The sequence below is a fragment of the Acomys russatus genome, chromosome 24 (genome assembly GCF_903995435.1).
Source record: "Acomys russatus chromosome 24, mAcoRus1.1, whole genome shotgun sequence".
Lineage (NCBI taxonomy): Eukaryota > Metazoa > Chordata > Mammalia > Rodentia > Muridae > Acomys > Acomys russatus.
In genome coordinates, this window is record NC_067160.1 from 32,008,840 (window position 1) to 32,035,243 (window position 26,404).

The 26,404-nt window shown below is 38.6% G+C and overlaps 2 protein-coding genes across 2 annotated transcripts in view; one reads left to right on the forward strand and one right to left on the reverse strand.

Moving 5' to 3' along the window:
• Positions 1–239: 239 nt before the first annotated feature.
• Positions 240–18,684, reverse strand: Arl6ip6 (ADP ribosylation factor like GTPase 6 interacting protein 6). Its single transcript, XM_051166376.1, has 4 exons — positions 18,262–18,684; positions 16,919–16,972; positions 9,076–9,208; positions 240–460 (listed from the first exon to the last, which is right to left on the reverse strand). Exons 1-4 carry the CDS (start codon positions 18,659–18,661, stop codon positions 367–369), a joined length of 681 nt encoding a protein of 226 aa, XP_051022333.1. The 5' UTR covers positions 18,662–18,684; the 3' UTR covers positions 240–366.
• A 735-nt stretch (positions 18,685–19,419) lies between these two features.
• Positions 19,420–26,404, forward strand: part of Prpf40a (pre-mRNA processing factor 40 homolog A) — a 47,258-nt gene continuing 40,273 nt past the window's right edge. The window contains 2 exon segments of the mRNA XM_051166759.1: positions 19,420–19,833; positions 20,818–20,949. Coding sequence (XP_051022716.1) covers positions 19,432–19,833; positions 20,818–20,949 — 534 coding nt within the window. The 5' untranslated portion in view covers positions 19,420–19,431.

Consider the following 26,404-nt stretch of genomic DNA (forward strand, 5'->3'; position numbering starts at 1 on the left):
AATATTTCTATCTCAACCAGTAACATCAAGATTTGTTAGCAAAAACTGGAGTATACATAGAAAGGTAGGCATTGTCCTGTACTCAAGTTCCCAAGTTTGCTTTCCATTAAAATATTTTCTGTAACTGATAAAAACTACATAAACAAAAGTAAAGAGATGAGGTAAACATCTTAGACTTTTAAGAAAGTATTTGAAAGTACTCAAATATTCCCAGTGCCGAGTCTCTGAAGCGACACTCTACAAGACCTTCCACAACGATGATGGTACGTATCTGAATCGCATCTCACAGTCTTCTGAGTAGGCAATATTCGTTCCTGTTACTAAAACAATCATGACTTTCACCAACAATACTGCTCTATTGTGGGATTACATGAGGCACCATGCCACAGTGAGAGCAGCTACGATGCCATTCAAAATTGCCATGCTATAGCCCATGTGGAAAGAATGTCCAGTCAGCTTCCTAGAGAAAACAGAAAAAAACAAATTTAAAAAACAACATGTAATTTGATATGAGAAAATAATATCTTACTAAAATGCTTAAAACATCACAGTGAGCTTTTTTTCTTTTATGGCATTTATGTGGGTATTTCTTCTGGGTGGTTAATAACTTAACCTCTAGGTACACTTTTATTTCCCTTTTTCCCCTTTTAAAAAATATTTTATTAATTCCTTCATATTACATCTCAATTGTTATCTCATCCCTTGTATCCTCCCATTCCTCCCTCCCTCCCATTTTTCCCTTACTCCTCTCCCCTATGTCTGTGGCTGAGGGGGATTTACTCCCCCTGTATATGCTCATAGGGTATCAAGTCTCTTCTTGGTAGCCTGCTGTCCTTCCTCTGAGTGCCACCAGGCCTCCCCATCCAGGGGATGTGGTCAAAAATGGGGGATGGGATAACAATTGAGATGTAATATGAATAAATTAATAAAATATATTAAAAAAAAGAAAATCCTATAATAAAAATTAATGAATTAGTTAATTTACTAGTTAAACTTTTACCTATGGTTCATTTGACCATATAGTAAGACATAATAGACAATTTAATGACAGAAGCAGACTGCTTCTTAAGTTAGGATTCTAAATGTTGATGCTACCAGGCTTAAATAAAGATATTTTCCACTACATTTCTGAAATAAAAAGGAAATACTGTTCAGTAAGAATAAAATGACTGGAAATAGTTACAAAGAAAAGTTCATTATAATGGGACAGCTTACATGTCAGCCGATGAGTTGTACAAAGCAAACTTATCTTAGTCCAGTTTCAAAGGAATCTTTTCCAACAATACAGACACAAGGAAATGCTCACGTGACTCTCATCAGCGGTATGATTAAACTCTATAGAGTTAGACATGGGTTTGAGAACCTTGTACAAGAGTTTGTACAAAGATACAAGTTTATTATAGTAAGTGACCTTCTAGTGACACTAGAAGAAGTCTGTTGAAGCGTTCTGTATGGCTGAGATTTTAAATAGCCACAAAAAAGTGGTAAAGCCACACAGATAGTTGGGTCACCCTCAAATCTAGGCCAGAATATGCACATGTGTACTCTATAGATATTTGGAACTTATTTTGAATAATAAACTATTTACCCTCTTTGATATACAATGCTATAAACTTTGGCCTATTTTAGATGAATATGAGAGCTGCGCCTCCTCCTCTGCCCTGTTGCTGTGTAATTTACAGGGCAGGCACTTCATATGCCCTTTGTAATTTACCGGGCAGGCACTTCATATGCCCTTTGTAATTTACAGGGCAGGCACTTCATATGCCCTTTGTAATTTTACAGGCACTTCATATACCCTTTTTTGTTGTTGTTCACAAAGACCTGATAAAGGTATTATAAATTTTTCTTAGCATTAATAATAGCTGTAGCAAATTTTGAGGCATTTCTTTTGGCTTTCTCATTTTTAAGTTTCAATTATTTACCTGGCCACTAATTAATACCTTCCCTATTCTATAACTTAGCCTGAAAAAATACAGTATGAATTATTGCTTAATATGTAATTTAAAGAAATCTGCCTTATTCTTAAGACTATATATAATTTGCCAGACACAATGGCAGTATAACAAATGAGTACCCCCATTTATCCTTTGACTATGTAATAATCTATTTTTGGGGACAGGGTCTAAAATTTAGAAATGTTTTGAAAAGAATGCCTAACTTGAGAAAAAAATCCTCAAAAGCTGGTACTAGCAAATTAAGATCCATTTGTCCTATTATCTTTTTCTGCAAATAAAGGTTTATTAGAAGTCTTGCTCTATAACCACTTTGGAAAGCTATCTGGCGCTTTCTCAGAAAAATGGGAATAGGGCTTCCTCAAGACCCAGCTATCCCACTCCTTGGAATATACCCAGAAGATGCACTACCACACAACAGGGACATATGCTCAACCATGTTCATAGCTGCCTTGTTCATAATAGCCAGAACATGAAAACAGCCTAAGTGTCCCTCAGTAGAAGAATGGATAAAGAAACTGTGGTACATTTACACTATGGAATACTACTCAGCTATTAAAAACAAGGAATTCCCGAAATTTGTGGACAAATGGATTGAACTAGAAATTATCATAATGAGTGAGTTCACCCAGAAGCAAAAATAGTTAAATGGTATATACTCACTTATATCGAGGCACTAGCCCAAGGGGTACGTCCCCATGGAAAACTTTACCTATCAGGAAAGTGGGTCAGAGGGGAGGACATCCTATTGAGACTTTAGGTGTGAGAAGCCTGGGAGAATGAGGAAATAGAAGGATCCAGAGGGTCCTGGGTCTGGGCCCTAGGGTCCTCCTCAAACTATGACACCAGTCAAGGAAAATAAAGGCAGTAAACTTCAAACCCCTACCCAGACTAGCTGATGGACAGGACATTCTCCACCGTTAAGTGGAGAAGGAGATCTGACTTTCACACAAACTCTGGTGCCCCAAATTTGACCATGTATCTGTTGACTTAACCATTAAACTCGTATTAGTTGCTGATTGACTTGCTAAAGAATTCTTCTGGAAACCTACAAGAAGAACACTATGATGGGCAGATCTGAGCCCAAGGGTTCTGCTCGATCTATGGCACCAACCAAGGATATTACGTGCAGTCATCATCAAACCCCTACCCAGATCTAGCCAAGAGACAGAACATTCTCCACAGTTAAGTGGAGACTGGGGTCTGACTTTCACACGAACTCTGGTGCCCCATATTTGGCCATGTCCCCTTGATGGGGAGACCTGGTGGCACTCAGAGGAAGGATAGCTGACTACTAAGAAGAGACTTGATACCCTAGCATCATATTCAGGGGAGGAGGTCCCCCTCAGTCACAGTCATAGGGAAGGGGAATGGGGTGAAAGTGGGAGGGAGGAAGGAATGGGAGGATGCATGGGATGGGATAGCAAATGAAATGTAGTATGAATAATTTTATTTTTCAATAAAAATAAATTAATTAAAAAAAGAATAGATTAGGGAGATAGATATATATTGGCAGAATGATAAATGATATATATAGAGAGAGATGGATTATAGACAGGTGATAGGCAGATAGTAGTTAAAAGACAGTTACAGATAAGAGATAAATATATTATAAAATGACATCCATTTGACTTAATAGAATGTTAATGAATGTAGTTCTTAAATTCATATTGAATTAAATTAGAGAAATAAACAACATAAAAGTGAAATAAAAAAAAAGAATTCTTCTGGAGTATAAAACATAAGCTGAATTTAAAAGCACCTTTCTGACTCCAAAGTACTTTCTAACATAATAAATAGGCTGCTTCTCATAATTTATAAATATTATTGTGGTGGTCTGAGTAAAAATGGCTCCCATAACGTGGGTGTGGTGGCCCACACGTTTAACCCCACACACTTGGGAGGCAGAAGCAGGTGGATCACTGTGAGTTCCAGGCCAGCCTGACCTACAAATCGAGTCCAGGACAGCTAAGGCTACACAGAGAAACCCTGTCTTGAAAAACAAAACAAAACAAAACAAGCTTCCATAAAATCATACAGAGTGACAGTGGAGACCTGGCCTTGTTGGAGGAAGTGTGTCACTGGCAGTGGGCTTTGAGGTCACCTTCTCTTCTGCTGCCTGATGATCTACATCTAGAGCTCTCAGCTACTCTCCAGCACCATGCCTGCCTATGGGTGGCACTGGTTCACACCATGGTGATAACGAACCTCTCAACTGTAAGCCAGCCCCAGTTAAATACTTTTGTTTATAAGAGTTGCAATGGTCACCTCGTCTCTTCACAGCAATAGAAACCAAAACAATTGTTGAATACACAAAGTGATTCATACAGTCTCTCTCGGTACTCTTAGTGCTGCCTATGCTTTTGAAAACTCACAAATAACACATTAACAGCACACCAAGTACAACAGCAAACAGGTGCACAGCAAATGATCAGCTAGACACATTATGAAACAAGGAAACCAAGAGTAAATGCTAACAATTTCTTAAAGGATTTTAATTCATTTATACACATCTTCACTCAGGAGTAAATTCTTTAAAGACATGCATGTATTTTAACTTTGCTCCTCCAGAAGTCACATTATGCTTCCTTCCACCAATGTGGAACTGACGGCTCCAAGTCGTCCCTAGTTAATGGAACTTCACGACACTCAGATATCAAAGCTAAGTCCATAGTCAGTAGCTTTTCTCTCCTACTGCAATTAGCCATCTGACATCTGTTCCATTAGTTCATAATAACGAACCTGATTCAACAAGAAGGCAGCTTTCCAAAACACGTATGAAAGAGGATAGACTTAACTTATTGTGATCAATGTTACATCTAGAAAAAGAGACTTCTAATTTAAAAGTTAAAGCATCCACTTTTCTTGATCTACAGAGTTTATATCACTGGCCAAGATAACCACCACTTTCCTAATGCTGTTACTTTACTCATCTTTATTTTCCTAACCCCAATGTGAAGAGCACCAAAAAGCTACAGACTACTCCTAGTAACACATTTAAAACAAACACAGCCTCAAGGGTACACAGAAAAGTACTACAACACTGTAATGCTAGCCCTGAAATCTACAATTCTCCAGGAACAAAATTTAACACAAGAGAAAAAAAAAAAAAAATCGACAATTCCCATGAAAATTCAACTGTAAAACCAGTATTTCAGAAATGACTGATTTGTGCACACTAGGTTATTTTGGTTTTATAGGCCTAAAATGATTACAGGGTATAAACTGTTAAATTTGACTTCTGACCTAATCAATGGACATTTTCTTCAAGTTAGCAACAAGATTTTAAAAATTTTTTCACTACACTTATTGCTAGTCTACAAATTAGTATTTGCATTATAGCTGGGATTCTTCAGTAATTAAGTGATTTTATATTTAGCATGGGGAATAACTACAAGCCTACAGACAGACCATACCACTAGATGGTGTCTATACAGAGGTAATGTGCAATGTGTGCAGTTTAAAGGAGAAAGGAGAAAACCATGAAGGTGAACACAGATGTTAAAAACAAAGTTGCTAACTCTAGTTAGCAACAGGACAGAGGCAAAACTGCCATGTCATAAAAGCTCAATGTTGGTTGTCAACAAAATAACAATGAGTAAAACTCCTCCCATTGATTCCTTTGATAATGTAGAAGTCAGTGAGTTGATGAGGCAAACCAGAAAGAGTCAGATGCATTATGTTACATGAGCGTGCAAGTTGCTTCAGTTCTTGAAACTTGGTTTCTTCCTGTTATAAAATGGAAGAACACTAAGGATAACATCTATGGGTGGCTTAGAGACTTGGCCCCTCTGTGGCCTTTATTTGGAATCCCTAAGACATCTCTAGTACTAAAGTACTAGTTTAAAAGTTGTACTTAAAAAAATTAAACTACAAGGTAGATAATATACTGCCTAACTTCTCCAATCACAAAGACTTAAATAAATGTCTGGTTCTGCCAGTGGCCTATCCTAGACTGAACCTCAAGATTACTTAAAGTTGTGGGTTCTCTTTGTATTTTATATGGATAGGTGCCTTGTATGCGATAATGTAACATAATAACTATGCATATACTTTATCTGCCTGCTTGGAACTCACTATTATGACCCAATGAATGCAGTGAGTGAATGGAGATGTTCATGAGACACTGTGGAGGAAAATAGTAAATTACACAAGATTCTTATAGTGAATTATAACCTAAAGACAACTCAGGAATGCTGTAGACACTTCGTGGGATCCAAGCTTCTGCTTTGGTCTTTAACAATGCAAATTCCAAATAGCTAAGACAAAGTTCTCCACATAATTATTTTAGAAGCATATTATAACAAAATTCTCACTTTTACACAGCACTGTTGGAATAAAAGATTAAGAAAGGACATTTCAAAGAGGTACTTAATGAACTTTGACAGGAAGATGGCTCCATGCATTTGTAACTTAGCTAAATTAAAAAGCTATATTGATGGAAGACAAGATCGTTTAGCAGGTAAACAAGTATGTGACCGGAAGCTATCTTGGAAGAACTGAGTTCAATTCCTAGAATCCTTATGTTGGAAGGCGAGAGCTGACTCCTTCAAGTTGTCCTTTGACCTTCCCCATGTGCTACGGCATGTGTACATGTAGCAAGAGCAGCACACAATCAAACAAAATATAATAAAAATTTGTTAAATAAAACAAGTGACAAGAAAAGCATTTTATTTTTAGTATCTAAACTAGTTATTCATTCAGATTGCTAATTTCATTAAATATTTCACCTCATATTTACTAACTAGCAAGAAAGGTTACTTTTTTTTACTTCACTGAGAATTTTGTGTTTCGGTAAAATGCAGCTCATAGAATAGTCTTGATTTTCTTCTCTTGACATTTTCTTTTGTTAAATTCACGTTTTATTCTATAAAGACTACCAAAGACTACTGGCATTTAAAAAAACCAATTACATGTGTGAATTGACTATCATGAAAAATAGTATATACATGGTGATCCTAACTCCCATTTCTAAAATAATCATAAAGAACATAAAGAATGGAAAAGCATACACTAAAATGTTGATAGTAATTTTCCTGATTAGTTATTTCCTAACACCCTATCTTAACATACACACACACACACAAACATGCACGCATACATCACACTCCTATTTTTCACCTTCCCTTCCACCGTCTCTTTTTTTGAGACAAGCTCTCATGTATCCCTGATGGGATTCAAGCTTGCTATGTCATCCAAGGATGGCCTTGAACTAGCTGGGATTACATACATGCACCACTACAGACTGTGCAGTGTCAGGCATGAAACCCAGGCCACATGCACACTAAGCAAGTATTGTAGCAACTGAGCTACATCCACAAAGCCATTTTCATAGCTCTCAACAAAGAATAAGAATTATGTTTAAACAACCAAGAAACATGCTTATATTAACCTTATTTTTAGGTTAACATTTTACTAACATATAACCTATTGTAAAATTATTTTTATTAAAACATTATATTACACATTAGGAAAATATGTGATTTCTTAGTAAGTGGTCTGAAGATTTCAACATTTTTATAAGAGTCCATTTTCCTGTACAAGGACTCACTCTACTGGCTACAGAGAGAAAATATACTTCGACATTTATGAAGCAATTGTTTATTTTCATGAACACTAGAGGGCGATGTTTTCAGTTTCAAACAACATCACTGTGTGTTTGTGTGTACTTGACTGTATATTTAAATTTCAATTAAATAAAATAATTTTTATTTTATATTTTGTATTTACTTATAAAAATTAACATGAGCACAGCATATTAAAATATATTTTATGAGTGTTTTAAAACTTTTAAGACTAGATGACCAAGTACACAAAGCATGTAATTTGAAGCTCTTTCATTCTAATGACTGTTAAATATTTGACAATTGAGGTTCTTTATTTCTCCTTACAATTTAATAAAAAGATTCATTTATTAAAAACTTAATACAATTACTTAGCTGACCTTTAGGAGAGAGAAGCATGGAAGAATGGGGAAATAGAAGGATCCAGAGGGTCCTAAAAACCTACAAGAATAACATTATGACAGGCAGATCTGGGCCCAGGGGTTCTGCTCAAACTATGGCACCAACCAAGGACAATATGTGCAGTAAACTTCGAACCCCGACCCAGATCTAGCCAATGGAGAGAACACTAAAACTCTTTAATCCTTGAAACTCTAATTGCCTAAACAGCTGGAAATCCAAGACTAGCATTCAGAGAAGTGAAAAATAAATAAAAGAAAAGCTGAGCATATTACACAAGTTTTACAGTCTCTACTAAAGGTATTAGGTGTTAGTGAGAAGCCATTAAAGCCATGAAGTTTATGAATACCAGCAATCATAAGTGTTACTATTATAGTAACACTGACAACTGTCACTATTATGGCTTTACCTTTAGAGAGTCCCTCAAAAAGATATTTAAGACGTGGGTTAGAGTTGGCAGTAACAACAATACTAACAGCTGTCCTGGGAGTATACATTTACCTGAATTCACACATCTTCACCCTCCCTCTGAATTCTATCTGGAGAAAACTAGAGATCTGTGAAGCTCTTTGCAAATACAATTTAAGGCTGCAGTCTCTCCAGCATTAGTTTCTGATATTCTTTGAAACACAGAAAATATGGTGCAAAGAAATTAGACTATGAAAACACACCATCTACTCTAATATGGATCTCTACACTAGGCACCAAGTATGCAAATTATTTAAACATGAGGTTCAAATCCAGAAAAATCTAATTCAAGAACTGCAATGTTGTTGAGTCTGACCACACTCAACTAATACTTTTCACACTTTGCATTTTGACTTTATAAACTGTAAAAAATGGAAATCTGTCCCAAAAGAAGAGTCATGAAAGTTTCTCACTTCTTTGATATATGATTTTTAACATTTAAAAAAATCTTATCTAGATAGGAAATTTAAAATATCATTGTCCGATTACTTAAACATGAGGTCCAGACACTGATAAATCTTGTGTTGTTTTGTTTTCTACACTGAAATCTAGAGCCTCAGCATATCTCACTTTGCTCCTCACAATGTCAGTGTCTTTAACAGAACTGAGATGAACACACACACCCCACAAACAAACACCTAAGCAAGCAACACAACAAGCAGCAAACAAACAAACCCAGAAACACTTACCTGAACCTAGCAGGTGAAAGAGGAGTAGGCGGAAACATTCCTGGCTCAAAAGAATCAAAATAAGTTACTGTCCAAGAGAAGCTGCAACAGGAGAATCCAGCAGTTAGAGATATTATCAGCAGAGACCAGAATCCTTAATGGGAAGAAAGGGAAAAAAATCATTAAAATAATTTAAACCAGGATCTTCATGTCCAGATGCTGATGTAAATTCCCTGAGAGATTTGAGCTTAGCACAGGCTAACCCGTGTAAAGTACCAGAACACAGTTACAGGTTGTACCAGTAAGTATTTTAGTGAAATTATTATATATGTAAACAAAGACAAATTCTACTTAAAAATAGAAGACATTTGGTTTTTTACATTTAACTACAACAAAGGCAGTCACACTGTCTACTCAGCACTAGCATCGTGTCATTCACCTTCATGAGTGACAGTCAGCACTTGCTAGTGCTTTGTGCTAAGCGCTTTCTCTCATTGCAGAGCAAACACTTCTGACATATCATCCAATTGTGGATTAGCTCCTTTTTATACCTGACCTATGAAAACATCTTTGCTTGGTATAGAAAATAAAGTTGATTTCCAACTTAAATTGGTCAATTTAGAACTTTTTTTCTCTCAGGAATCAAATCAAAAGCATGGTATTACAGTGAACTCAGGTTGAGGGATAAGAATTGGGAAGCAGAAGAAAGATACAAAGTGACAGTGCACAGGGATAAACTGATCGGAAGATTTTTAGATACTACTCAAATCATTAAGGATAGTCAAGGGATAACATTAATGTAATTTCTTTAGTAGGAATGCAGTTTTATTTCTTAAAACTTATTTATTTTCACTTCATGTGTATGAGGGTTTTACCTACAGATATTTATGTGTACCATATATGTGCCTGGTACCTGCAAAGGTCAGAAGAGGGTCTCAGATCCTCTGGATCTTGGATAATTATAAACAACACATGTGTGTTGCCTAGAAGATGGAATGTAAACACTAGTAACTGCCTTAAGACACAAAACTTTTCAGTACAACCTAGAAAAAGGAAGACTGGTTGGATTCACATCCCACATTATACACAATAAATTCTAAAGCATGTCAATGAATAAGGTACACAATGGCATGGTGATGGAGACTGTAACTTCGGAACTTTGGAGACTGAGACAGTAGGATCACGAGCCGGAGGCCAGTCTTCACCTGAGCTACACAGAAACCTTGCTTACAAACTTAATGCAGAGATACATATGTACATGTGCTATATATGGATACATATTTTACTTAGGATGTTGATTGACATAAAAATCCCAGAGAAGACTGAGAATTTAACACTGGTCCTTGCAAAAAGTAACTTTTATTTTCCCGGCTCAATTGTTGTCTGGGAGGCTTGCTACCTCCTTCTGCTGGCCTAGGCCCAGTCCTGGAAGCCTCTAGCCTCCATACAATCTAACCTAGGCCTAGAATGTTTTCAGCCTCTGAGACTTAACTGCTTAATGAGCTCATCCTTACTTGTTCTTTCTGAGCTCACAGCTGGCTAGTACAACTCAGCTGTTCTGGCTCAAACTCTTCTCCCAGCTGATTTATTTAATCTGGCTTTTCTCTCAGCCCAGAACTGCTCGGCTTGGCCTCAAACCAACTCAGCCTCTTAAGTAGATTCCCTTTCCTCTCTCTTCTCATGATAGTTGGGTGTATGCTATTCTGTCAAATCTTCTCTGATTCATCACCTTTTCTGCCATTCAATTAGACATACTTTTCTTTCTTTCTTTTTCTTTTCTTTTCTTTTTTTTTTTTTTTTTGAGACAGGGTTTCTCTGTGTAGCTTTGGTTGTCCTGGACTCTCTTTGTAGACCAGGCTGGTCTCGAAATCACAGTGATCTGCCTGCCTCTGCCTCCCAAGTGCTGGGATTACAGGCATGCACCACCACTGCCTGGCTAGACATCATTTTCAAACATGGGGGCTTCTTTCTACAAGCTTACTTTACTTTTGTATGGGATTAAAGGCATGTACCACCATACCTGAACCTAAGCTTTTCTTTTCCTGATACCAGGCTGGCCTTGAACTCATATCTGTTTGGTTCTATCTCTTTGATTAAATCCGTGTTTGTATACCAGCCAGAACACAGACTTAAAAGATCTTTGGATATGATTTCTTGCCAGACAGCCATGTTCTGAATTAATATTCTTCTACAGGTCCTCTGTAGGGAGAAGAAATGGTTAACAGGAGAAGCCTGTTATGGGCATACTTCATAAGTATTTAAATTTGACCCATGTGATTTGGGGTAAAGGGTAAACAGGGTCTTACCATGTCGCTTTGGTTATCCTGGAACTCATTATGTAGGCCAGGCTGGCTTTGAATTCAGGCATCCACCAGCCTCTGCCTCCATAGTGCTAGGTAAAGTTCATGCACTACCACACCTGGCCCATGTAATTATTTAATGTATTCAAAAAAACTAGAAGAAACATAGCTAGGAATATAGTTTAGCAGGCAGATTGCCTGTGTGGCATGTACAAAGTACTGGGCCCATTCTCAGTGCTGGGATGCCCATAACCCTACCAACAGGGAAGTGAAAGCAGAAGGACCAGTAGTTCAGAGCCAGCCTGAGCTACATAAAACTCTGTCTCAAAAACGAAAAGGCCAGGTTCCAAAATCGTTTCTCTAGTAAAGACTGCAGAAAGGCTGCACTATGATATACGCATCATCATATTCCAACTGCTCTTGATAAGGCACGTTTACTAAGGTATACTCTTACGAAAAAGTTCACATGAGATGCTTTCAGAGTTCCAGAAGACAAAGAACATCAAAGAATGACAAAAATTAGCAATTTCTTGGCTACCCAAAAATGATGTACCACAGAATATTTTATCAAAAGGCAGGTAAAAAATATGTGCATTGCACTATTTGTAAATCATGTGGAGCTTAGTAACCCTGACAACAATGTTGTCATGTAAAAAGAAAAGTAATTAAACAATAACAAAATGTAGAAGTGTTTTGACTGACCTACATGTTTTCTGATAGTTCCCTTTCTGTCCCACCTTTTTTTCGTTACCCCACAAGAAGTATGTGGCAAAGCAGAAAGGAGAAATACCCTGTCTTTTATCTTGTAAAACCACAAAGCTATTAAACAGATTTAGTCAGGAACAGAAAGGTAAATATAACACTTCTAGAAGGGAAAAAAATAATGAACGGTTTGGAATACAGATGAAGTGTTTATGTAGAACACAGAGGAAGATGTTCGTATTTGGAATAAACGTGGTTGTGTTTGCACTGAACTGTGATATAAAGGAGGAAGAGTGCTGCTGGGCTTCCTGACACGGCCATGCAGAAGCGGCTGTGCACTGGGCGGGGATGTGGTTTAGTACATCCTGGCAGCTGGCCCAAGGATCATTCTGCAGATACCTCTAAGTGGGGTACAGAAATAGCAGACGGTCCTGTGACTTAAGTGCTGTATCTAAAAGGACATCCAAAGCAGAATGCAAGAAACTTCAACAGTAACTCACTTCAGCAAATGTCATCAGAATGCACCTCAAATTTGAAACCTGGGTACACTGCCCAGGTCTAACTCAGTGTCTGGCTACTTAAAACCAACCAGGCCTTTCCATCTCAGAGCTTTTAGACCACACCAGTCAATTTTATGAAAACTGTTAAGAGTGGCCATCTTATTTTTCTCTAGCTACTATTTCTATAAGTGAATTTTGTCATAAAGAAATAGAGGTGTTATTCAAACATGTAGAAAGAATTCTTGAGATTGTCCATACTGATTATTACTGTACAATCTTAGTGCTTATCCCATCATGGACATTTTAATTACATTTATTCTGAAGTAATCAAAGCTGTATGAGCAGAAAGTTATCACAATAATAAGGCTAAGGCTGCACTGCACTGTAGTCTAATAGTGCCTATGGTTCTGAAAATTACAAAACTCATCTACCAATAAGCAGAAAAGCAAAGATGTTAACTTCAACAACTTTGTCTTGATAGCTCCAAAATGAATCCTTGGATATCATTTTAATACAATTTATGAATTCATTTAAGTTAGGATTTACTTAAGATGAAAAACTGAAGGCACATAAAATGGAGTTATAATCTTCTTTCCCAAGTGATTTACGCCATCCCTACAACTAGCTAACTCAGAGCTTGCTGGCATCTTTGTAAACGCTAGCAGAGTCTGGAACACAACAAAGCACTCAGTTGAAGCTATTTTCTCTATGTACTACCCAGAAATAAGATTCTCACTGTTCTTTTCTCACAGAAAAGTCTATGTTGAAGGCTTTTCTTATCAGAAAAGTTAGTCTTACCACACATTTTGTTTCAGCCCTTTCACTATCACAAAAGAAATGTTGCAAATACACTGTGGACTCAGCATATTAACAGATGTACGTTACAGATTTTCAGTGTGAACTGTTTTCAAAGGTACTGAACTAAGTACATACATCTATATTCTCTTTGGCTCAATTGTTAGTTGATACAATGATGAAACTTTTTCTTTTCCATCATCTGAAACTTACTGGATTCAATGTTTTCAACTAATGCATAATACGGTAGAGAGCAGAGTTCCTACCCAAATCCTCTTGTTAGTGCATCTTTCAAAATGTGGTTACTTATCAAATAAATCTGCTGGCAACTGTCTGTATTTCTATAAATTTTTGTATTAAAAAATTGAGAGAAAAGTATGATGAATTCTTATGTATATATCACTCAGCTTTAAACAACTAACCTACAGCCAACTCTGTTCTCTGCACCTGCTTATGCAAGAAGAGCAAACAGTCTCATCTTTTTTTGGAACTAACATATTGATGGACATAAAATGGTTTAAAAATAATAACATTTTGGCATACTTAGAGTAAGAATGTTGACTTAAACTTAAAAATGTATACTACGATCATATAATTTTAAGTCAGTTTAAAATTACCTTTCCCCCACACCTCTCTTACAGCTACTTTTAGAGAACAGGGCTTATAGACCAAGCCTTGGTCTTGGTATTGCTATGTAGCTGAGGATAACCCTGAACTTCTGATTCTCCTGTCTCTGCCTCGTTGGAAATAGTACTAAATTGTCAAATGTGAGAAAACTTGGAAAATGGGGCTGGAGAGATGGCTCAGAAGTTAAGAGCACTGGCTGCTCTTCCAAAGGTCCTGAGTTCAATTCCCAACAACCACATGGTAGCTCACAACCATCTATAATCAGATCTGGTGCCCTTTCTGGCCTGCTGGCTCACATGCAGGCAAGAATACTGCATAAATCATTAATAAATAAATCTTAAAAAAAAAAAAAGAGTCACTTGGAAAACTACAAGAAATGCAAAAGCCAACATGCAAAATTAAGTAACTCAATGTTATATGTATTTAGCTCAATCAATCTGGCCAGAGAACAATCTTAAAAGAGAAACGAGTGAGATGTGATTTTACGTAAGTAATTGTACTAATCTCTCAGAAAAGTAGGTTCAAAGAAAGGGAGTTTTAAAAGAAGAGCCCAACATCTGTAAAATCTGCGGTGTGATCAATACCATTCAAAGACAGTATCAACCACTCTGCCTGGAGACTTCTGCAGTAAAGCTGTGCTGTACAAGCCTAATGCTTGTCAACCAGACCAACTAATTCTGCCAAATGCAAACCTTGGGAGGCACAAGCAGGCCGATCTTTGAGTTTGAGGACAGCCCGGCCTACAAAAAGTGTTCCTGTCAGGAAGGCCAGGGCTACACAGAGAAACCCTTTCTTGAAAACAAAACAACACAAAACCAACTCTCCCAACTGCTCTTCTACTGTCGTAACAAACCTTTTCTTTCAAAACAAAACAAAACAAACAAAAACAATAACTACAACAAAAAACAAATACTGTATCCAGGCTTCCTATGAACAATTTTTTCAGAGAAACAAGAACTATTCATAAAAGCTGAATATCCTTAGACCCAACCTTGGGTCAAATCATAATTTAAAAGCATCTAAAATAATAAAAGAAGCAAGTCACCAAATTGAGTCTTATCCATGTCAAAATGAGAAATGCTGTTAATTCTGCTACATTCTTACGTTACTGAGGTTTATCCCAGCCCTAAACTAGTATTCAAAAGCATCTCCAGTATTCAAAATGTTTATGTGTATAGAAAGAGAGCTTTTTCATGGTTGAGTACTTACTGTGTTCACATTACTTTTTCTAAAAAATAAAACCAACCTACTAATAGTAATTATTACAACAAACACTGCTAATGTCTAGTAAACAATGCAAAATGATGAAATTATTCTCACATAAAAAGGGTACATGTAGTGGTTGGAAAGAAAATGGCCCCCATAGATCATAAGGAGTGTACTATTAGGAGGTGTGGCCTTATTAGAGTAGGGGTGTCACTGGGGGTGGGGTTTTGAAGTCTCAAGCCAGGACCAGTGCCTCACTCTCCTCCTGCTGCCTGCTGATCCAGATGTAGAACTCTCAGCTCTCTCTCCAGCACCATGTGTGCCTGCACGGTGCCATGTTTCCCACCCTGACTAAACTCTGAACTGTAAGCCAGCCCCCAATTAAGTGTTTTCCTTTATAAGAGTTGCTGTGGTCAAGGTGTCTCTTCACAGCAAGGGGACACTAAGACACTTATAACCTAGTGGAAATTTTCAACAGGTTTACTCAAAACTTAGGCTGTTTCTTCCTGTCTTCATTTCAAACTTTTATATCAATTATAAAAAGGATAAGGATATTATTCCCTTGGCATTTCCTTGTGGTAAGATAATGATTCGTCTTTCTTCTTGGTATCTTAAAAAAATTATTACTGATTTGAAGGAACCCTTCTGGAACTGGCTTCTCCTTTTAACTATCCACTGTCTCAAGGAAAAGTTTACTCAGAGGCCTGTCAATTGAAAACACGTCTGTAAGGCTGGTTGTGCATTTATTCTCAAACAGGTGAGAATTCAAGCTCAAAGAAATATACTGACAAGCATTAGCACAACTGCCTCAATCATATCAGTAACTTAATAATCTTTACAGTACTTCTCTGAAACAAGTCTGTGTGTTTTGGTAGTGCTGGACATCAGAATACGCATGTGGTGAGCGAAGCGTCTACCACTGAGCTACACACTCAACCCAGATTTTTTTTTTTTTTTTAAAGAATGATTTTCTGTTGGGAAAGATTCTCTGTGCACATGCTATAATATATTTTCTGTAAGCCAAACTATGCTTACTTTAAGATCTGAGTGAACTAACCCATCACGTGATACTGACTGTATTTACTCTTCAGTTGATAAGAGACTCATAGGGGTTTCTGTCTTGGCACAGTTGTTTCTGCTATAAAAACAGTTGTTTTCTTTGCTCTTGAATTTTAATAGTAAAATATATCAAATAGGTAAAGTTCTAAACTCTTCAAAATCACCTATGAGAGAGACAGACACCATCAATAACCCTCTTCAATAGAAAGCTATAAACTACATAATATATAGCATTTTGGACAATAGAAGCTCAGCTGACTCACCTAGCTGATGGCAAATAATTCGTAGTTTAAAATTTTTATCTCAAGACACACAGCTGACAAAAACATGTGGACATTAAATTCTTCTGGCATCTGTTTTGGATACTATTTATGGTGGCTATATTTGTGAGCAAGTTTCTAGTTCTAAATTCCTGAACCAGGACAGGGTGGTCTTCAAGAACATACTTAGAAACTAAGTATTTACTGGAGTCAAGTCATGCACAGCTGTGTTGAATTCTTATACACACAATTATAGAAAATATCTAAACATATATCTGAAAAGGATATAAATGAAAAAACACCACTGAATCAACTATACATGGTACATATAAAATATTTATCCCAAAGTCTATATAACTTAAACATAATTTGGAAAAAAAAAAGTGATTGGATGAATAAAATAATCATCTCATACCTAACATCCCAGTATCTATATCATCTTCATTTTTCAAATGTTCTGCATGCAATTCTGTAAATACAAAGAGGGGTTTAGGTAAAAGAGTAGTATTTTCATCATGACATGAATATTCAAACTCGTTGAAGACACTGTTCAATTGTCAAAAGTACCCTGGAGTCAGAGCTAGGTTCAACTGCTGTTTTACTACCTATGCTACCTTAAGCAAGCAAATATTTTTACAAAAGTCAACTGTCATAGCACGAGAACAGTGTTTATCACCTGGGTTGTGTTGAACAGTTTGAACAAAAGAAACTTAAGGGAGTAGTAGATTTTAACTTCAGTTCTTTGCTTCTTTCTCCAAAAATACCAATGTCCTTTGCAATAAACTTCTACTTATGCACATATTAACTTTATGCTTCAAAAAGAAAAATAAACTTGTGTGCATGACAAATCTATCTGGGCTGAAGTGAAAAATTGGTGGAAGGTGTGACAGAGATCTGAAGCAATAGCAGTCGAACTTTTAAGAGCAGAGTTAACAGCCAATAATATGTTGAAGTAATCGGTCTTCCCCAGAAATCAAATCAAACAATGGTAACCTGCTCAAGGGCCCACCAGCAGCCCATTAGTGACAGGGGTGGGGGATGGGGTGGGGGGGGGGGGGGGGGAATATAAGGCAAAACGGGAGAGATTTAATTTTAATTAGAAAAGGTAACACAAGAGTGACAAAGTGTTAAATGCTTTTAATACAAGATACTTTTTTTTTTTTTTGAGGCGTCTACTTCTCTTTTTACTATGTGAGTACTAAACCATACAACAAATCCAAATGGGTGAATGGGGAAAAGTGGTCTTTGAGAGGATTCCTATTTAGCCAAGCTCTCAATTTCTGACACAGAATAGACTCTGTCCTGCAATAACGCTACTTAGTTACAAGCACAAAATAGAAAAACTATTTTTTCTATAAGAGTGAGATTTGGGATGCGGGGGAGAAATCCTTGTCCTTCAGAGACAAGTGCCTACAGAGCACGCCTCTAAACATTGTGAATAAGCCTTTCAATATACACAGCCTATTTATTAACATGCGCTTTTCATTATCCTTTTAAAAGTAGGGGCTCCGATTAAATAGCCGTGCTAATGTTTCAACTCATGTGTTCCATATTTAAGGGTGTGGATTTAATCAAAGATCCTTTCTGAATGGTTATTATGGAGCAGGGACCTCCATCCTGGGACAGAAGACAAAAGGGGGAAGAGCCAAGAAAGATACAGTTAGGAGGGAAAGCTTTGGGAGGAAGACGGTGAACGGGGGCGAGTGATGTACTGGCTCGACTTTACTCTGGATACTTTCAAGGCCTGGACTTTAGTACCTTTAACGATCAGGTAGGCGATGGCGAGGAGGAAAGCAAGGAGGGCGGCAAACAGCAGCGAACAGAGAATGGAAAGGACTTGGATGGGCCACCGTCGAGCCGGCGTTCGGCTGGCCGCAGCGGCCGGGAAGATGCCGTTGCGCTTATCCCGCAGGACCGGCGACCCGTCCCCGACCCGAGGGAATAGCAAGGCCCTCTTGGGCTCCGACAACGCCCCGGCCGAGAACTCTGCCCGCAAGTCGCGGGCCACTCGGTCGCATCCCTCGTCTTCGTCGACTTCGCCCTCACCCCAGCTATCCCCGTGAGTGAAATCGGAAGACACGGGCCGAGTCCCAGGGCCTGGGGTAACCTGGCGGCGACTTCGCGCGGCCGTAGACCTCGCACCGTCCACAAACGACATGGCGGGAAAGAACTGAGCGACCCGCGGAGATCGCTCAACCACCACCACCACCACGCCCCGCCCGGGCCACAGCCAATCAGCGACGGCCGTCGGCGGGTCCAACCACCGCGCGTGGAGCCGTGGGGGTGCACCGGCGGCTATGGGGGCGAGGGAGCTCCTCTTCCGGAGGCGCCGTGGGAGCGCGCGCCTGTGGCCCACGAATGCACTGTGCCTAACTCATTCTGCCCTTTCTGGTCCGTCCCCCGTTAACAGCAGCGTCCCGCTCAGCTCCGCGGCTTCCTACCCGCCAATCGCTGCCTCCCTCGGGCGAGTTACCTCCACTTCTAAAGCTCCCCGCCAGCAACACTACACACATCTTCCCATCACCTGGGCGCGCGCTCTCGGCACCGGGCGCGCGCAGAGCCGAGACCCCCCCTCACCCCGCCCATATCCCCATCCCGGGGGCGCAGGACCCCTCCCCACGCCAACCTCGCGCGCGCCCCGGCGCCCGCGCACTAGGCCGCTAACGCCGGGTTCCGCTTACCCAGCCCCCACCCCACCCTTGGTGGCCTCAGGTTTGTGGGGCGAACGTAACTAAGGGAGGAGGGGGTGGCGAAGGTGGCAGGACGCCACTGCCCCCACCCCACCCCCGGCGGGGTGAGGTGGTCCAGGCCCGGGAAGCTGGGTCCCGGCCGCGTCCCCTTTCCTAGGGGAAGTTGGTAGAGTTTTCCCGGCAGAGCACTCGACGGAGAAACTTCCTCCGTCCCCCCTCCCTTCCCCCTCCCCTCTCCATGCAGGCGACGCCGAGCGAGGCTGAGGCTGGGGGCGAATCGCCGCGGAGCTGCGTGTCGGTAGCGCGCTCTGATTGGACAGCAGGGAAGCCTGTCAGTTTATTGGCCCCGCTGATCCCGCCCCGTAGCTCAGGGCAGCCTTTACCCTTTGGCCCCGGCAGGCGTCAGCCACTCAGATCGCTTCTTGTTGGTATGTGTAGCGGCAGTGGCCGCCGACGGAGGAGTCTGAGCCCGACGATGAGGCCGGGGACTGGCGCCGAGCGTGGAGGCCTCATGGTGAGTGAAATGGAGAGCCAACCTCCCTCGCGGGGTCCCGGGGACGGGGAGCGGAGATTGTCCGGCTCAAACCTGTGCTCCAGTTCTTGGGTCTCTGCTGACGGCTTCCTGAGGAGACGGCCCTCGGTAAGGGATCGGCGGGGTAGGGGAAAGCGGCACAATGAAAAAAAAAAAAAAAAAAAAAACCGAGTCAGAGAAACAGGAAGCTTTCTCCTAAAGGAGAAGAGTATTATAACAGGAAGAGCTCCAGATGGTGGGCTGCGTCCCCAGGGAGAGAAACGGAGGGCGGGAATGCACAAAGGAGGATGGTGGGACCTTGGACGTTCCAGCGTTCTGGGCCTGGGCAGATGCCGTAGGAAGGTGCCGGAACCCCGGCGGGCTGCTTCGTACCTAGCAGGGAGCCCTTAATGAAGTCTCGTAGGACGTACAGATAGGCTGCCGTGGTTTTGTTTTCTCCAGATTGTAGTTGTGTTTTGTGCAGGGTTCGGGGTGGGATTCTGTTGGGAAGATTGGCAGCGGATACTTAGTTTCAGGCCAGGAACAATGGCCATACAAACGGAAAGAACGTGTTAGGTCTGAAGCTTCTTCAAACAGATGAATTTGTTATTTGCGTTTAGTTTCTGGGACAGAATGACAGTTTGATGTTTTAACCCTATTAGAACATTTGACTTGGGAGCTAGTATATTTCTTTCTTAGTGAAGTACTCTTGGGTACCCACACTGTTTTTTATCACCAAACTTATCCAAATTAGTGTAATTTTAAGTAATAGAAGCTGGTTATAAGTATAAAGATCACCATAACAGTTTTTAAGTTTAAATGCAATACGTAGTTACCAAGTGTAGCCAGTCATTTAACAGTTGGTTAAAACATGGACGAGGAGTCTGTGGTCCACTAATGGCTTTAACGTATTTCGGTAATTCTCAGGCTCCTTATAAGAACCACTCTAGTGTCTCTTGCTTTAAGATTAATAATAGTATATGCTAATCCAATAATTTAATCATTTTGGCCTAGTAATTGTGCCTTACAGGTCAGTTGTCTTTGTTTGTTTGTTTTTTGAACTGACATGTTAAACATTTACTGTGTCTTGCTCATTTCTCATTATTTTTTCAGATGGGGCATCCTGGCATGCATTATGCACCAATGGGAATGCACCCGATGGGTCAGAGAGCAAACATGCCTCCTGTCCCTCACGGAATGATGCCGCAGATGATGCCTCCTATGGGAGGGCCTCCAATGGGACAAGTAAGAATACATTGGTTTACTTTGGCTTGCTTGTTCTTTAACTGTATCAAGATTTCTTAAATGTAGGTCAGTCCTGTACTTGTAGGTGGTTAAAGCCTAGTTTATATCCACAACTGATTTTCAAACAAGACAAACATTGCATTGATCATGGCTGTAACCAAATCTTGAATGTAATAAGACTGTATTTTAAAAGTTGCTGATTTCTTCAACAAAATTAAGATCATAAAAATCTTTAAGCCAGGCCGTGATGGGGCACGCCTTAAATCCTAGGGCTTGGGAGGCAGAGGCAGGCAGATCTCTTTGAGTTCAAGGTCAGCCTGGTTTGTAGAATGAGTTCCAAGATAGAGAACAATCAAATTTTAAAGTAACAGTGTACATGTAGGCTCTTTTAACTTAGTGGCTTTTTTTCAGGCATTTTAATTATTAATGGTCTGAGAGTAACTATATGTCAAAAGACAATCTTGGTGAACTGTGTAAATGCGTAGCATCAGAAAAATAGTAATTACTGGGGATTTTCATTTAGAATGAATTTTATTCTTGGAATATCTTCCTCTTGTTTGGGGTGTGGAGGGATTTTCTGCTCTAATACTTATTCTTCCGTGGACAGTGCCCAATAGGTAGCTCCTTTTCGCCTTAATTTTTAAAATGATTATTGCTTCTGCACTCCTACTTATGTGCTGCTCCTTGCATCTCTAGCACAAATCATAAATGGACATTTTATGGGAGTGACTTGGATTAAAAGATTTTACGCTGACTCAGTGACACTGGTAGACGGAATTTATAGAGAGGTGTTGAAAAAAGACAAGAGCTTCAGTTCCATGAACGGTTGTGTCCTGCGCTAGGCTCTATAATACACAGATCCTTGGGTGGGCTGGGTTATTTCAATTGGATGTCTTGATAAGTCATGAAAAATTTCCGTTAGCAAAATGTTTTGGAAAGCCAGTTGTATAGTTTCTTTTGCTAATGAGTACTGTCGAGTTTGATACTGATTGAAGCAATGAAGACTAAATTATTGGTGAAATTGCAGTGGAAACAGGAGCTTGTTGGGTTTCTCTTTTTATTTTACTATAAGAGTAGACTGGCTCAATGTCAAGTGCTTTTCTTTTATATTTGGAATATAGCTTTTAATTTTGTGTAAACATTTTGTTTCAAAGGCACCAGACTGAAAAGATTCTGCCTGCAGGAGTTCCTTATATAAAAGACTCTGGCTCTGTGTTACTCTAGAATAGCAATACCTTAAAGCTCCCTAGGAGATGCAGAGACAACTCTGATTCTTCTTCTGTATTTTTCCATCTCAAAGCAGCACAAAGCCCTTCTTGTTTTCTTGGTAAAGCTGCTCTAACTAGATAATGAGCTTTTAAAAAAATATTTATTCTTTAAATGCTCTGGTTCTTATTTAAAATTAGTTTCTTTCCACAGAAAGATAAAATAAAACAATTTGCTACTGCCAGATGCTTCTCTCTTTTCTGGGGCCTTCTGTTTCCATTGGGCCAATCAAGGTAAGTTTTGCAAGGGGTTGTCCTGCTTACCCTTGCTGGAATGGTGCTGTTGCACTAGCAAACCTGAGATGCCAGCTAGTCATTTTCAGTACAATGCAGATTTTATTTTATTTTTTTAAAAGTAATTGGCATATGCTGGTCACAGTTTGTTTTTATGGCCCCTTCTCTTTAGCTGTGCCAGTGACCACTTTCCTAATAAGTTTATTTGTTACTTATATACTTCAGGCATTCCGAATTTTGCTTCAGGGTTTTCTACTCTTTTTTTCTAGTCCAATGTGTTCTATGCACCATTAAGTACACCTTTTTTAAATGTTTAGAATTCTCCTCCCTCTGTGAGGAAAATGAATGAATATTTTAGGAGACCTGCTCTGAAGGTCTCAAGAGAACTGTCACTGTTTAGTCACAATTAGATCATTATCTAGTGTCCCCTTCCCGCCTGTCAGATTCGGGACCTAACTTCTGTGGTAGAGCTACATAACCTTTTTTCAGCTTTAGGAAACTGGGAAGGTGTGATAAACTGAATCCTTCAGTATTCTAGGAATCTTTCTTAAAGCTCTGAATGTTCTCTTAATGATGAACTGATCATTTTCCGACATTATTTCTTCTGTTTGCATATGCTCAGAATCAGTAACAGACAATAACTGTAATGAGAAGTAGGTGCTTGTATCATTCATGGCAGCAAATGCATCTATCTTTTTTATAGCTTACTACAAAGTTGTTTTGGCTTTAGGACTAAGGGCTGTATAATCTTCAAAAATAGTTGACTCTGCTACTGCGGAGTTCTGTGTCCATTGTTTTAACTAACTGTGAGCCTATACTACATGAAAAATAAATTACCTTTTTCCAAACCACAAACAGATTTTTTTTGCCTTGTCATATTCCTTATGCAACATATGAAATAGCTATATAGTTACTTACATAAAGAATTTGAATATTGTGCTAGGTATATAAGTAATCTAGGTATGATTTAAATTTTATGGGATGTCCATTGGTTATATGAATAGATTATGATTTTTTTTTTTTCTACAAGGGACTTAGCATCTGGATTTTGATATGTACCAAGGTCCTAGAAAGGTCACTCTTCTGTCAGATATCGGCTGTGTTGACCACATTTAAGTTACCTTGCTTAGACCAGCCAAAGTCCATATTTGGTGAATGATTGTGGTCTTTGAAATGTTACTGCATATGGCAAGACATTTTAATGCTTGTTTATGAAACAGTGTGCAGACTAGAAAATAATGATTTAGGGTTAAGGCAAGGTTTGCAAAGCTGAAATGCAGCTAGCTACTTCAAGAAGTGATGTATTCAGAGTTCTACCATAATTACAAGATAAACTAGAATGCCAGTTTCTCCACTTCAGGCTGAGTCTATTAGGGAATGCCTAGAAATAGCAAGTGTAACTTAATCATAATGTCCTTCAAATTTTCTCAGTTACCTCCTGATGCACCTTCCTTTTGCAGAAAGTCATGCTTATCAGTTACAGAATTATAAGATTATACTGCTGAAAGGGACCTTACAAATAAATGAACTTTAAACCATATGTGATATAAGTAGTTGTTTTTGGAGGAATTGTGGGTTTGCTTGTTTTTTGTTGTTTGTTTTTAAGTATTGAATTTTTTTTTGTTGTGTTGTAGTTTTTGGAGAGGGCCTTTTTTTTTTTTTTTTTTAAGTATTTACTGAATTTTTTCTGCATAGTAACAACATTCAACACTTTTCAGTAAAATATGACCATATATAAGGTTGTCTTCCTCCATATCTATTAGAATACAACATGCTTTGTCTCTTTTTTTTTTTTTTTTTTAAGATTTATTTATTTTTACAGTATATCAGATCACATTATAGATGGTTGTGAGCCACCATGTGGTTGCTGGGTATTGAACTCAGGACCTCTGGAAGAGCAGTCAGTGCTCTTAACCACTGAGCCATCTCTCCAGCCCCCATATTTTGTCTTTAAAGTGTTTTTCTTTCTTTTTGTTTGTGCTTTTTAATGCCAAGAACATTAAATTCTGTTTTTCTTTATCAGCTGATTTTTGCCTTTGCCCAACAGAGTCTTACAAGCTGGTTCCACTTTTCCTTGAGTGTTAATTTTCCTCCTCTTTAAGAATGAAGTTAAATCTTGAGCACTTTTTCAGAGTTAACAGCTTGTTGTTCAAATTAAGACTTTATGGATTAATAAGGAAATAAAATGCTATCTAATTAATCAGGTTTGGGGTGAGTTATTGATAATATATTAGTTAATAATTACATCTCACAAAATAATGTGATTCTCTTATTTTAATACTAAAACAGACTTATAGGTCTGTAACAGCCCAGATTGTTGCATTCCCATGCCTTTAGTTCTCAACTGTTTTTTGACCTGGTTTTCTTGCTTCAAGGGTGCTTCTATCTCCTATCAAAAAATAAAAAGTAAAATGTATTTCTTTGCTTAAAAATTGCCAATGTTCTGTATCTGTAGCCTAGTATCTGAATTCCACAGCTTAAGTTTTGAAAGATATTCTGTAATACATATCAAAACAACATTCAGAGATGCATGTTTTTATAATCCCTAATATGAGCTCATACTAATCTTTTCGTGGTGCCTTAAATGGTTACATTAGCTCTTGACTGTAAGCTTACACTACTGCTTCCAAGATCACTGTTACCATGACATCTTTGCTTGCCTAAATTATTTCCTCAAATAATTTGAACAGTGTTTACCTCCTCTCTAAATTATTTAACACCTATTCAATGTTTGGAATTTTTACTGTTTTATTGGCACTTAATGACATTTTCTTCTTTTGTTTTTCCTCAATGTTTTCTCATTTGCTATTTTCAAAACAAGTAATAGGTTATAAGCTCTTAGAGCTTAGCAAGAACTAGGTTCTTTTTACGAATTGTTGGGGCTGAGCACAGTTCTTGGTGTGTTGTGAGTGCTCAGTAATACTTGTTGAATGAATGAAATGAATAGATACTATTTCCTACAATGTAAGCTAAATAAAATGTAGCTGATAGAGGTGTGTCTAAAGGTTACTTGTGACTTTACGTTGTCTCTGCTTTTATCTGAATCATTATTGCTTTTGCATTTAGCAAAAACAGATAAAATGGAATAATTTGGGGAATATATATAACTATGTATATACATACACATATAAGTAGTTTTTTGATAATGATAGGCACATGTATTTCTAGCTGAGTCATGTCATTGAGGAGGAAATCTTGCCGTATACTCTTTACAACATACAGAGGGATTTGTATGGCACATGCCTTTAATCCCAGGCAGAGGCAGGTGGACCTCTTGAGTTCAAGGCCAACAGAGAAACCCTGCTGGGAGGGAGGGGTTGAAATAGAGGGCTTTTGTAGATAATCAGTGTTTTAGTATTTAAATTTATCTTACTGGTGAGATACTTTGTTGTTTCATTTTTACCATTAGCCAGTCATTAAAAGACACATGGTATTTTTCAGCTTATCTACTTGAAATTCACATGTCTAGGTAGTTTTTATCCATTTACTTCTCTCAAGCAAATATTTTTCTTTATAAAGAACATTAACCTAGGGCAATGTCTTCATTTTTATATTGTGGTTAGATTTTGACAGGTTTTACTAGTAAGACTATAGTTGTGATTATTTCATCTACTATTACAAGGTAACTCATTTAAGTATTTACTCACTCAAAACTTGGGCTCCAATAATGTTTTTAACTATTAATGTTTAGAATGACCTAAGAAGACTATCTTAGTTTGATAGAATGGACTGTATCACTCCCTTTTTGAGACATACAAAATACTGCTATTGGGAAGTCTTAAAGGAACATTTTTAAACTGCTGCTAAGTGTTTGTCTGCCCCACCTTGTTTCCCTAGTAGCCTCTTGATCATAAATACTACCAACACTTAGTAAAAACTTCCTAATATAGATGTGTACCTGTGCGAGTGGGTCGATGATGTCCTCTCGTTGAAGTTGTCCGTAGGTGTTCGCTTGG